The 13253-nt window shown below is 42.2% G+C and overlaps 1 protein-coding gene across 1 annotated transcript in view; it reads left to right on the top strand.

The window, feature by feature from the left end:
* Positions 1-7687, top strand: part of OTC (ornithine transcarbamylase) — a 53875-nt gene extending 46188 nt beyond the window's left edge. Inside the window, exons 7-10 of the mRNA XM_041001885.1 lie at positions 827-880; positions 961-1110; positions 4263-4400; positions 6508-7687. Of these exons, the coding sequence (XP_040857819.1) occupies positions 827-880; positions 961-1110; positions 4263-4400; positions 6508-6567 (402 nt within the window). The 3' untranslated portion in view covers positions 6568-7687. The remainder of the gene's footprint in view (positions 1-826; positions 881-960; positions 1111-4262; positions 4401-6507) is intronic.
* The last annotated feature ends 5566 nt before the right edge of the window (positions 7688-13253 follow it).

Genomic DNA, 13253 nt, shown 5'->3' with positions numbered 1-13253 from the left:
ATTCTGGCTCAAAGCCTTGGGACCCTGCACCCATGTGGGAGACCTGAATGAAGCGCCTGGCTCCTGGCTTTTGATTGAAGCTCCTGGCTTTTGATTGGCTCAGTTTTGGCCATTGCAGCCACCTGGGGAGTGAACCAGTGGATGGAAGATCTTTCTCTCTGTCTCCCTTTCTCTGTAAGTCTGATCTGCCTTTCAAATAAAAACCAAATAAATCTTATAAAGGAAAAGAAAAAGAATCAGACAAAAATGCATTCAGCTATACAATTAAAAATATATTCCTCTTATGCTGTTAGGGGAATAAGAAGAGTCTCTACCAAGAGTTAAAAAACACTGACTCTATATTTGTTTTTGTAACTACAGAGGTGAGTGATAATAACAGAAAAATGGGGAAATGTGTGCCTTTTAAATTCCAAAAGGCACATTATAATTGGAAATTCTAGATGTGAAAATAGTATTTTAATGAATATGGTTGGGCTACATCTTTCCACAGGAGGGCTCTTCCGAGGCAGCTGTCTGCTGATGGCCTGGGCAAAGCAGCAGAAGATGGCTTAAGTTCTTGGGCCTCTGCTACCCACATGGGCAACCTGGCTCAAGCTCCTGGCTTCTGTTTCTGCCTGCCTCAGCTCTGGCCATTGTGGCAAGTGGGGAATGAACCAGCAGATGGAAGAGCTTTGTTTGTTTTTCTCCTTCTATCTGTAAATCTGCCTTCCAAATACTTTTGTTAATGGAAAAGAGAGGGAATATTTTTGCGAAGAAAATGGTGCATGTATAAGTAAACACATGTGATGAAATTGCCTAAATAACAGTTAACTTCTTACTCCTTCAGGGTTATGAGCCAGATCCTAGGATAACCAAATTGGCAGAGCAGTATGCCAAGGAGGTATGTTTCTTATTTGTGAAACTATAATTGCCTTTCTCTATCCCGTGAGATTGTTTAACCGGCGTGCTTCTATATGCTAGAATGGTACCAAGCTGTCACTGACGAATGAGCCGTTGGAAGCCGCGCGTGGAGGCAATGTATTAATTACAGACACTTGGATAAGCATGGGACAAGAAGAAGAGAAAAAAAAGCGACTCCAGGCTTTCCAAGGTTACCAGATTACAATGAAGGTACAAATTGATGCCTCTCTGAAGGTTCATTAATTACATTCTTAAACGCCAGAACCACCTCATCACTTAACTCACTTTAAGGAGAACAAACTGTCCTTGCATATCTTATAAAGGACTCGCTAACTCTATTCCTTCTCTTTGGAAAGACACTTTTGTGCTGGATGGAGCAATTGAAAAGCCAAGCTTTCCTCTGCCACGGCCAGCCACACAGGTGTCGGAGTGCTTTGCTCTTTGCCAGCTTAGACTTGCAGTTATTTCCAATATATGCAACTCCTTCTGATTTCTCCCTTAAGCAAAGCCCCATAACTAGGCTTCTTTGAGCAGTCCTTGCCTTTATTTTCTAATGCCCCCTAAATGCACTTCAGCTTTCCCAACTCCCGCTGGGGCATTCCCGGGGGGCTATCACTCACCCTGATTCCTTCCTGTGCACTTTTACTAAGTTCCCAGGTGGCATGATGCTGTTTGTTTCAAGATCACATTTTGAGAATCCCTCTTCTGGAAGAGGTCTACCCTAAAATGTCAGGTGCCTATGGAGTTTTGTCAACAGAACAACTAATAGGCTTTGACAGTGAAAAAGATTGAGCAAGTACAATAAATATTTTATTGATAAACTAATACATAAATAGAAGTCCCTGACTATTACATGTCAAATAAAATGAAAGTCTTAAAAATAAAAATGAAGGGAAAGGGTGTGGGTAGGTGGAAGGGGAACTCCCTGAGCCTAAGGAACTGTATCATAAAAATGTTTTTTAAAAAAGTAAAACAAACAAAAAGAAATTCACAGAGATAGCCATGGCTAAACAATTTGACATGTATCATTGCAGCCCTTTTCTGCACATTCACATGTATAAGGGGACATTTAACAGGTTCATGGAGAATAGGAGTTTGTTGGTACCAAATTTGTTTTGGTGCAAAAATTGTCTTTGATTCATACGTAGAAGCTGGCATTTGCTACAGCACTGAGGATGCCAACATCTCATGTCAGAGTGCCTGACTTTGGATTCCAGCCCTGCTCCTGATTCTGCACATACAGGAAGGCAGCAAGTGATGGATCAAGTACTTGTGTATCTGCCACTTCTTTGTTAGACCTGGATTGGGCTTTGGCTTGGCCCAGACCCAGTTGTTGGGGATACATAGGGAATGAAGCAACAGGTGAGAGACCAGCCACTGTGCAACTATTAGTCTCCCAATGTCTCTCTGCCTTTAAAATACAAATCAATAAAAGTTAGCAAAGGAATCTATGCTTTGTTCATAATATGAATATTCTGTGAGCTTTTAAAAATATTTACTTTTCATTGGAAAGGCAGATGTACAAAGAGAAGGAGACACAGAGAAAGATCTTCCATCTTCACTCCCCAAGTGGCCGCAACAGCCAGAGCTAAGCTGATCTGAAGCCAGGAACCAGGAATTTCTTCTGGGTCTCTCATGCAAGTGTAGGGTCCCAAGGCTTTGGGCTATCCTCTACTTCTTTTCCAGGTCACAAGCAGAGAGCTGGATGGGAAGCACAGTAGCTGGGATATGAACTGGTGCCCATATGGAATCCTGGCGCATGCAAGGCGAGAATTTAGCCACTAGGTTATTGAACCAGGCCCTATTCTATGAGCTTTAAAAGACCCCTTATAAGCATAGATTTCAAAGTTTTTTTTGCACCAAAATAAATTTTTGGTTTCATTCCAGTTTCCATACAAATTTTGAAACACACTCCATATATGCCTTTGCATACAACTGTTGATCTTTTCATAAATAATATTTAAGACATACTGTTCTGACTTACTTCCTCCATCCAGCAAGCTTTATATATTCTTATCCATTAATTTAGTTATTTTTCATTATTCTTCTGTGGCTGTGTAGAATTTCAAACCATAAGTGGATGTAATTTACCTCAAATATATCATATTGACAAATTAGGCTGTATTCTCAGGATCTAAATTACAAGCAATGCTGCACTGAACATCCTTATATATTTTTTGCAAGTCATCAGTAGAAGCAAGATCCTCAAAAGAATAATTTCAGTGTGAAGTGGTATATACTTTATAAAATATAGGAGATGTTGCTGAATTTCCCACATAAAATGATGAACAATTTGTACTCCTCCAACTGTATATTTCTTTCTCCACATACTCTCTATTCTTAAATGGTATTTGCATTTAAATTTTATATAAATCTGGAAGCATGCTATTGGCAATTTCCACTTCTTTGTATATGCCTTGCTTCCATATTTTTTGCCAATTTTCATTTTAAAATTTTTATTATTGAATATAGAATCTCTTTATATGTGATGGCTGATCCCTTGTCCTATATGTGGGAAATGTTGACCTACCTATAGTTTACCCATACTTAATTTCACCAATATATAGTATTTTTCTGTTGCTGAAATTAAGGGTATGAACAACAGTCATTTCACTGATATATGACAAGTGTAAATGTTACTCCATTTCATCTGTCTTGTATTTTAGAAGCGTAATGTTCTGAATGTAGAGCTAGGATGAGAGGTAAGACACTATGAAGTACAAAAGCTGTAATACTGAGGTAAGAATGTATAAGGAAGTGTAATATTGGATCTGTTAGTGGAAGATGGAACTGAATAGGGAAATGCAACTTTAAAGGAATAATTATTGAAGAAAATGAAATCTGCTAATGCATCTGCTACTACATTTGCATAGGAATGAACTATCTATTGCATAGTGCCCATAATTGTTTAATACATTCTATGCTGTTTCCAAAATTATTTTAATCATTGGTGATTGTCAAAATTTTCTTCAAATGTAAAAAAAAGCATTGATTTGGAGATCAACTCAATAAAAATATTGCCACATCAAAGCAACTATTTTACATTTTGGAGAGCAATTGGCGATTTTGTTATCAGCCATGTGTTATACTCACAGAGGCCTTTACTGAACTGTTCATTATAGAATACTGAAAAACTGAGTGATTTAACTTGCAGTGATATTTTAGCTAATCAAAAAAAAAAACTATGAAATTGTGAAAGTCGAAATACCATGTATTCTCCCTGAATGCTTAAAGTCAAAGCCTTCCCTCTGACCTTTATGTTATTCTGTGTTCAGCTCCGGTCACCATACATATATGTTTTGAAATACTGAAGTAGGCAAGTATGACTGCCATGTACAATGATCGTGTCACCATCTCTTTAGACTGCTAAAGTTGCTGCCTCTGACTGGACGTTTTTACACTGCTTGCCCAGAAAGCCAGAAGAAGTGGATGATGAAGTGTTTTACTCTCCACGATCACTGGTGTTTCCAGAGGCAGAAAACAGAAAGTGGACAATCATGGTAAGCAAGAAATAGGGCGCAGGGGGTAAAGGCGAGTTCTCTGTGTACTCTAGCTTGGTTGATCTTGCCTTTGAGTGAATCCTAAGCAGCCAGGAGTAGCCAATGACATTACTTGCTTGTATGGTATGTATTTTTTTTCCTGAAAATCCTTAGTAAATCATTATCACTCATTAGTATAGTACTTTTTCATGGAATAAAATGTAGTCCCTTCCAAATAAACTTGTATTAATCAAAATTCTTATTGGCCTCCATTAGCCTGAGCACCAGTCACCACTGCCTAGCGACCATTATAAACTATAATTTTTATTTCAGAATCTCCTTGTGCATGTTTATGCAAGCCCCTAATTTAAAGCCTGGTACAAAATAAACACTCAAAAAAAAAAAAAGAAAAGAAAAGAAAAGAAAGAAAGAAAGAAACTAACTCTCCTACCCTTTCTCCCCATTATCTTCCTTCCATTCTTTTCTTTAGGAATTGGACAGATATAAATGGGAGAGACAGACTCCCCCATCTGCCAGTTCACTCCCTAAATGGCTCCAATGACCAAAGCTGGGATGGCCTGGATCCCAGAGTTAGGAGCCTCCCCCCAACCTCCCACATGGGTGCAGGGGCCCAAGCACCTGGGTGATCCTCTGCTGCCTTCCCAGGCCACTACGCAGGGAGCTTGACTAGAAGTGCAGCAGCTGGAGTAGAACCCATGCCTTCTTAACTATGTGAATATAAAAAGGGAAAGAAGGAAAGAAGGAAGGAAGGAAAGAAAGCAAGCAAGCAAGCAAGAAAGGAAGGAAGGAAGAAAGAGAGAGAGAGAGAGAGAGAGAGAAAGAAAGAAAGAAAGAAAGAAAGAAAGAGAGAGATACAATCTGGCTTCCAGTTCTAAGATGCCTGTTATACCTGTTACAATGGATATATGGTGTTTAACCCAGAGAAGGTGAAGACTGGACTCTGAGTGGCACTTGAAGGAGCACTAGAAGCCCTTCAAGCAGGGTGACGTCCAGCAGTGCTATTCAAAACACTTCAGTAATCACAGCATCCTCTCCACTCTGCACAGACCTTTGGATTCCCCCCCCCTTTTTTTTTTATCAAGGAAAACAAAAACAATCCTTTTCTACCCGCACCCTCCCACCACCACCAAAGAGTGGTACTGCTGCTGTAGGACTCCTAAAATGTCAGGTAGCTCTCTTCCTCCTCCCACAGATTTTACTATGCAGCTTAAAGTAAGCTAAATAGAGCCTGCAAAAAGAGTTGATACTCAGGGCACTAGTGTCAGCTGACTGTAAGTATATGTGCCTAATGCTGCTGCAAATGTGCTTTCGAGGATGTTAGGCTTATACTTCTATCCAAGTTAGGATGGCCAAGTAAAATACAGAGTACATAGATAAACAACAAATTTTTAGAAAAAAAATAGCAACTATTTTTTTAGTACAAATATGATCCGTGAACTTTTTGAACACATGTACAGTAAAAAAAAAACAAAAAACCTGTCTCTAAATCTGCCTTCTCAATAACAATAAATAAGCTTCTATAGGTTGCAAATAACCAAAACATATTGTAAATTGGAGGCACTGGGATTGAGAGGAATTGTTGCCCTCCAATAGAAATGCCTAACTTTCACTGATGACTGGGCAATCTAAGCATCGCCACCACCATGACATCTCATTTCAGCTCTCTGACGCCCTGGACTTGGAATGAGGCTTGGGTAAGCCTGTTGGTTAGCACATATGAAGGAACTTTTAAGAGAGTCTGCTGTGGTGCAAAGCATTTTATTAAAGTCTGTACTGCTGGAGGACATCCAACAATTAGTGGAAATGTGGGTTATTTTTAAAAGCTATACATGTATACATGAATGTCGGATTTTTCACCAAAATTTGTGTACCTTATGTTTTCTTTTTCCACCAACTGTTAAAAGTTCTCTCATGTTGGGGTCAGCCTCTTGACATTTTCTGATGCCCTCCCCGCAGTGTAAATCTTATTTCATAAGTGTTCCCTTACTTTCTTGGGAAAACATTTTAATTCTGGATTTGTAAAGCTGAAATCCAGTTCCCGTTCTGCAGGTCCCAAAGCAGACAGTTCTTAATGCTTCTCCATTTCTTCCACCTTGCATTTTCCCAGGCTGTCATGGTGTCCCTGCTAACAGATTACTCACCTCAGCTTCAGATGCCGAAGTTTTGATGACATGACATTTCTCAAGAGAAGGACACTGTTCTTCAGTGATAGAATGGACGAGCTTATGGAGAAAGGAGAAAAGAGTGTAAGACATAAACAAATTCCTAACGTGTGGTGTGAAGGAGCTAGCTGCATGCTAGTGCTTTGCCATGGTGAAGTGCTGAGGTACCATAATTCTTGGCTTGATTTAAACTCTAATTTACAATTTTTCTGAGGTACATTTTGGTATTATATTAATTACTGTACACATTTGCCTCAAATAAACATAAAATACTATGTTCATATTGTACAACATCTAAGCTATTAAATGTAATCTTGGCTTATTACCTTAATAAATGATCACCCAGGCTAATTTATAAGTAAACACTTAACAGGCATTCAGACCTGTGAGCTGTGATTATATGTTCCCCAGGACCAATAAACAAGCCAAATGATACATCCTGCACAGGTGGCACAGCTTTCAGACCAATAAAGTAGACAGATACTCACTTGTGAATGCAAAGCATGAAATTCTTAGAAAGTAGCTGTTACTGTGCCCAAAGTCTAGATTCATTTCCAGTCATGGGTGCAAAGCCCCTTTCAAGATCATGTACCTCTTTTTGTTAGTGAATACTTAATGTTACAAGTCAAAAAGAAGCCTCTGTTAGCAAGTGTTGAAACCCTGGAGACCCAGTCAGCTAAGCAAGTTCCATTACAGAGTAACATCTTCTTAAGCTCAAGTTCTCCAATACAACTTTCTCACATCCGCGTGCTTCTCTTACATCTACTTATACCCACACTGGAGGTTTCCCTAACTCTACACCTTGCTGCATTTTAGCTTGTCTTTTCCCTCCAATTGTTTGGAATAATCAGAATTTGTGTTATTGAATTATTCTTGTGTATTTGGAATTTGATTTCTCTTAAGAGTGAATAAAGCTTGTATTGTTGAATTGTTATATAATTTGACAAAATTTAGTTAGAATGTTAAATCGCCTAAGTGGAATTAAAAAAAAATTAATAACACATTTTACAAAATTTTTTTAAAAAATGTATTTCTTTATATTCCAACTCTACTATTAGAAGATGATTTCCATGTTGGTTGAGTGATAATCTTCAGCAGATAACTATCGTTTAAATGAGGAAGCAAGCAAAAATTAAATTTGCAATGAAGATGCAATAAAAACATCTTGTGGGAAAAAAACAGCTCGTGATGTTACAGGGAAAAAAATTAGTTCCCCAGTATGTGTCAAGAGTGACTTTTATGTCTATTATAATTTATTGGAAGCACTTACAAAAGAGAGTGGGATTTAGTGGAGTATGTTATTTCAGCAGAGAGGGTGGGGATGATTTTTCCAGAAGGTATCAGATGGGTTGTTCAAGTTCATCCTCAAATTTCCCTCATTAGAAGGACCCTGCGCCTTGCCACACGATCCCTCACAACCACAAAATCTCATCATTCTCCTGGTCATTTTTAAATCAGATGCACAGTGTAGCCTTTTTCTTCAGGCATCTTTTTTGCCAAATATAATCAACTTTTTCTCAGAAAGCCTCAAAGTCTGCTTTTTTACGTGCACGCCATTTGACTTCATTCTCAACTCAAACCTATAGATATGTTTCGCCTTTCTCAACGTTTCCTCTTTAGACAACACTGCTTACACTATCAGGAAGAAAGAAAACTGGAGTCTTTTCAGTTGTCTGCCCTATACGCGAACTTCCTGCGGTTGTGTTAACCACATTAGCAATCCTCCCACTCCAGTGAATTCCCTGGGAGGAGGCAACCGGCTTCTGATCCAGCCCCTTACACCCCTACACCTGAGAAATCAGCAGAAGATGACCAAAGTACTTGGGCCTCTGCTACCCATTTGGGATACCTGGATGGAACTCCCTTTCCTTTCCTTTTTCCTTTCCTTTTTCCTTTCCTTTTTCCTTTCCTTTTTCCTTTCCTTTTTCCTTTCCTTTTTCCTTTCCTTTCCTTTTTCCTTTCCTTTTTCCTTTCCTTTTTCCTTTCCTTTTTCCTTTCCTTTTTCCTTTCCTTTCCTCTCCTCTCCTTTCCTCTCCTCTCCTCTCCTCTCTTCTTTCTGCCTTTCCTTCCTTTTTAAGAAAAAAATAATTTGAGGGGAGTGGGGCGGGGGGAGGCAGCTCAATTACTCAATTGGTCAGTCATCCACCTGCAACCACCGGCATCCCATACGGGCTTTGGTTCCTATCCCAGATGCTCCACTTCCCATCCAGCTCCCTGCTTGTAGCCTGGGAAAGCAGTCAAGGACGGCCCAAAGTCTTGGGACCCCGCACCAGTGGGGGCGACCCGGAAGAGGCTCCTGGCTCCTGGCTTCAGGTCGGTTTGGCTCTGGTCATTGTGGCCGCTTGGGAAGTAAACCAGGGGATCTTTCTGTCTGTCTCCTTCTCTCTGTAAATCTTCCTTTCAAACAAAAATAAATAAAGTTTTTTTTTTTAAAAAAGGAATTCCTTGTAGGGCTGGTTAATATGCAGATTACCAAGCCCCACACTCAGGCTTCTCTGGAATGGGGCCTGAGAATTTATATTTTTGCAAGTTCCCAGGGTAGTGAGGCTGCTGATCCTAGGACCACACTCTGGGAATCACTGATTTGAGGCAATTCTCAAGACTGAGATGTTTTCATCTCCCCATCCATAAGGTGCCACTGTAAAGTATTCACACAGCCCAGATCATCTCACTGTCGCTTTGCTTTCTGGGCACTAAGGCTGGGTTTTTTCCCTCCACTGCTATGGAGCAGCTGTCTAATCCATTCTCATCTGTGAAATGGGAGTAGTATCATGTCACAGAGCTGCTTGCAGGATGAAATGAAGTAATGTAAAATTGTAGGTTTAGAGTGGATGCTAAATAAATATTAGCCCCATGGGGTTAGGTTGCAACATCCACCAGCAACAGCTCGAATCAGATGCAGACCAGGCTGGGCCAGGGTACAGTATGCGCTGGCAAATGCTAAGGTGAGGCAGACCATACCAGACTGGGTCGTAGCACCCACCAGCATACACAAAACCTGAGAGGAGGGGTGCGAGCCCAGTAGGGGGGGTGGCAATACGGGCTTCCCTGCTGAGCCACTGCTCCCACTGGTGAGTGTGAGAACTGGGGCTGGGGACAGACCAGGCCAGGCAGGGCTACAACACCTGTTGGCCTGTGTGTGAACTGGATTAGGAGGAGAACCAGCCTGGGCTAAACGACTGTATCCACTGGTACATGCATAAACCAGATAAGTGCCAGGTCAGGCTTTGCTGCAGCATCAGCTGGCAAGTGCTGAGACTGGGGGCAAATCCTGTCAAGCTAGACTGCAGAACCACCTGGAGAGTACAAGATCTGGGTCAGGCAGTGGGCCCAGTAGGGAAACTGTGGGCACCTCTCTGATGGGCTGCAACTCCCACTGATGAGCATGAGAACCAGGGCTGAGGGAAGGCCCGGTTAGACAGGGTGTGGCACCCGCGGGCATGAATATGAGCAGGATAGTGGGATTGATTGGGCTGAACTAGGCTCCAACACCCACTGATGTGTGAGCTGAATGGGATGTGGGACAGACTGAACCAGTTAGCTTCACATACCGGCATGCACAGGAACCCTGGCTAGGAACCAGGGCTAGGAGCAGGCCTGGTGGAGGTTATTGGGGGTCGCTCTGACTAGGCTGCAGCTCCTGCTGGTGTGCGTGAGGTCTGAGTGTGTGGTAGGCTGAGACACAGCATCCATTGTTTCGCTTAAGTGATGGAACTGGAGACAGAATTGACCCAGCAATTGCAACTGCCAGTGTGTGTGTAGGCTGATATGGATGATGAACTGAGCTGAATCCTATACATACAAACACACAAGAGTCAGGTCTGGAACCGCATCAGACAAGGCTTCTTTGGGGACCCTTCCATCCCTCCCCCCCTCCGCCCACTGAACAGCTACTCCAACTATGCAGTACATGTGTCAGAACTGGGCCTCCTCTGTGGTTAAGACAGAGCAACGGATGGCATGCCCAGATGCACATGGAGAATATGGCAGTCCACTGGGGTCTGCAGAGGATACCTGATACCATAGCAGAGGAAGGAGGACAGAACAAATTGGTCAATTACCCCAGCCAAGCACTGACAGCAAATATCTGGGCAAATGGAGACTCTAAATTGGACTATGTCAGCCAATGGACCTCGGAAGTACTTCCTCATCCTTGGATTGGTGAGATCGACAGCATATCAGAACTATTGAAACCACTTTGGCAGACCCCTTGAAGCATGCTCCACATTGGGGGCCCTGGGATGCTGGGTGGCCGTTCCTGGTCCCTATGTACTGGGGCAACTGGGAGGCTGGGTGCGTGTTCTCCCCTTATCTCCCTCCTACCCCAGATACAGGGAGAAGAAATAGAAAATTTGGAAACAATGGTCTCATCCAATTTCCCTTAATCCTTCACATTTCCTACCCTGATCAACTATGTAAACATCATGAAAAATAAAACATAAATTTTAAACAATTATTAGCCCCCGGCATATTTTAGCCTCTTATGAACAATATATTCAATGGAATAGTACATATTTCACAAGCACAAAGAAATACGTAAGTCCCTTGTTTTGTTCCTGATTTCCTTCCCCCAGACACTGAGAGTGCCTACTGATGTGGGAGATTGGAAGGGGTTTGCACCTGATATTTTGTTTTGGTTCCAATTTTAATATGCATGCGGCCAAAACAAGCCACTGACATTTTATATTTGTACAGAATCAAACATTTGTGGGTATCTATGAGAAAGAGTGACAAAATGAGACTGAGTGTATGCTCTAAGCGATGTGTAGCAAGAAAATCCTGCATGGGAAATGGGCAGCAGGGAGGCAGGTGCGGTCAGGAAGAGCAGCATGAAAATTCTTTTAAAAGTTCAAGACCAAGTTGACTCAGTGGCAGGAATAATCATGCAAAAAATTTTTTTAAATTACAAAAAAATCAATGCAGATTGGACTTGCTGACAGCAGAAAATAAGGGTCTCTGCTAATCTATGTTACTTTTATGTCAATCGATCCAGTCTTGCTCATGATGCTGCTTCTAAGCTGGCAGAGCATCCAGAATTCAACAGTGGACTTCTGACTCACAGAGCAACTGTTTTCAAAAGCCCTCCTGGCTACCTTGGCTTACGCCCTCTTTCAATTCTTTCATTTAAAAAAATCTGGCTTTAACTAGGGTCATGAAGCTAATGAAATGAATCATTCATTCAGTGGTCCACAACACAACAGTCACTCAGACATGTTTCAACAATACCCTTCTACTGAGCAGTACTCAACCTCAGTCACTGCTCCAGGATCCCTCTTTCCAGGATCCCTCTCAGGGAAGCAGGGACTACCCCACCACCTGCACCTCCGCTCAGCAGAAAGCAGCCATGGAAACTGTCCCGTCTCCCTAACCCAACATCACAACTTTTTTCCCTCCTTCCCTCCTTCCCCTTCTTTATTTTCTTGTTTTTTACATATTTTTCTATATATGGTAAAGTATTCGATTTATTAGAATCTGTAAGGCCACTAGGGGGTCTAAATCCGTAAACCAGATGAAACTGGGCACAGATGTAAATAAAGTCTAGTTTCATGTTTATTGCTGCCACACCTGGGACATTCCAAACTGCTAAGACAATGCACTGTCAGCCTCAACAAGGAGCCTTTCTGCAGATCCCCCAGCTATCTTCTCAGGGTCGGAATAAGCCTGGCTTCAAAGGCTCGCCCGGCTTGCTTTGCTCTGTCTGGGCAGGCTCGACCCCCCACTCTCTCTAAACCCACTTCCCCCACTGGGTCCTTCCAAAATAAGCTAATATCTACTTGAAAATAAAATAATCAAAATAACAAACGCTGACATTTTCTTCTGGGATTAGCAGAACCCAGCCACTCACGCCTCAGTTGAGCCATTTCCCTCTCGGAGCTGGTTTATAAATATGCTATTCATGGGAGAGAACTGACGCTTTGCCAATGCCAGAGCACGAAGGCCAACAAATCTGAAAATCCAATCGAGGCCACTGAACCCTTTGCTTTAGAAGACATAATGGGAACATACGGGTATGTGAAATAAATCAGAGGCATCCAGCAATTGTTAGGTTTCGGATCTAGCTGACAAAAGGAGGAAGGGTCAGGAAGGACTCCTCAGGGTTTATCAGCTTGGAGAACAGAACTGCCTGAAGGACAAAGCTTCCTAACCTCTCTGAACGCAGTGGTTTCCGAAAGTTTGCCCCCAGAAACTTTTTACTTCTATAATTCTTATAAACCATGAAGATTCAAAAAGATCTCGTTTATGTGTGTGTTAGTTATTTAAAACAGTTTGAGTTCTAGTTCATACGATATTACGATATTTTACGCGCAGCTAATTCCCGTAACCTGGTTCTTTACCGTGAGCTGAAAACGCCAGACGCAACGAGGTATCTTAGGTGGTGGAGATCAGCGGGAAACCGGAAGGGGAAAAGAGGACGGAAGGAGAAGAGAGAGCGCCGCACCTGGGGGGGGGGGGGGCTTTTATATGGGCCATGTGTAGGGGGCGGGGATTGGGAGGGATTGAGGGCAGGCGCCAGGGGATTGGTGCCTGCAGGTGAATGCCTGGGGATGATTGGTGAGTGGGCGGGGTTGGGGAAGGGGCTGGGAGATTGGGGGTGGGAGTCACACCTGGAATGCCGGGCTACATCCGATTGGTGGATGGCTAGAATGGCGCGAATTTCATGAGCTGTGAGGAAGAAGGAAATGGCGCCGGG

The sequence above is a fragment of the Ochotona curzoniae genome, unplaced genomic scaffold (assembly GCF_017591425.1).
Source record: "Ochotona curzoniae isolate NIBS_2020 unplaced genomic scaffold, NIBS_Ocur_1.0 contig_1274, whole genome shotgun sequence".
NCBI classification, from domain to species: domain Eukaryota; kingdom Metazoa; phylum Chordata; class Mammalia; order Lagomorpha; family Ochotonidae; genus Ochotona; species Ochotona curzoniae.
This window is presented reverse-complemented; position numbering and strand designations above follow the sequence as displayed.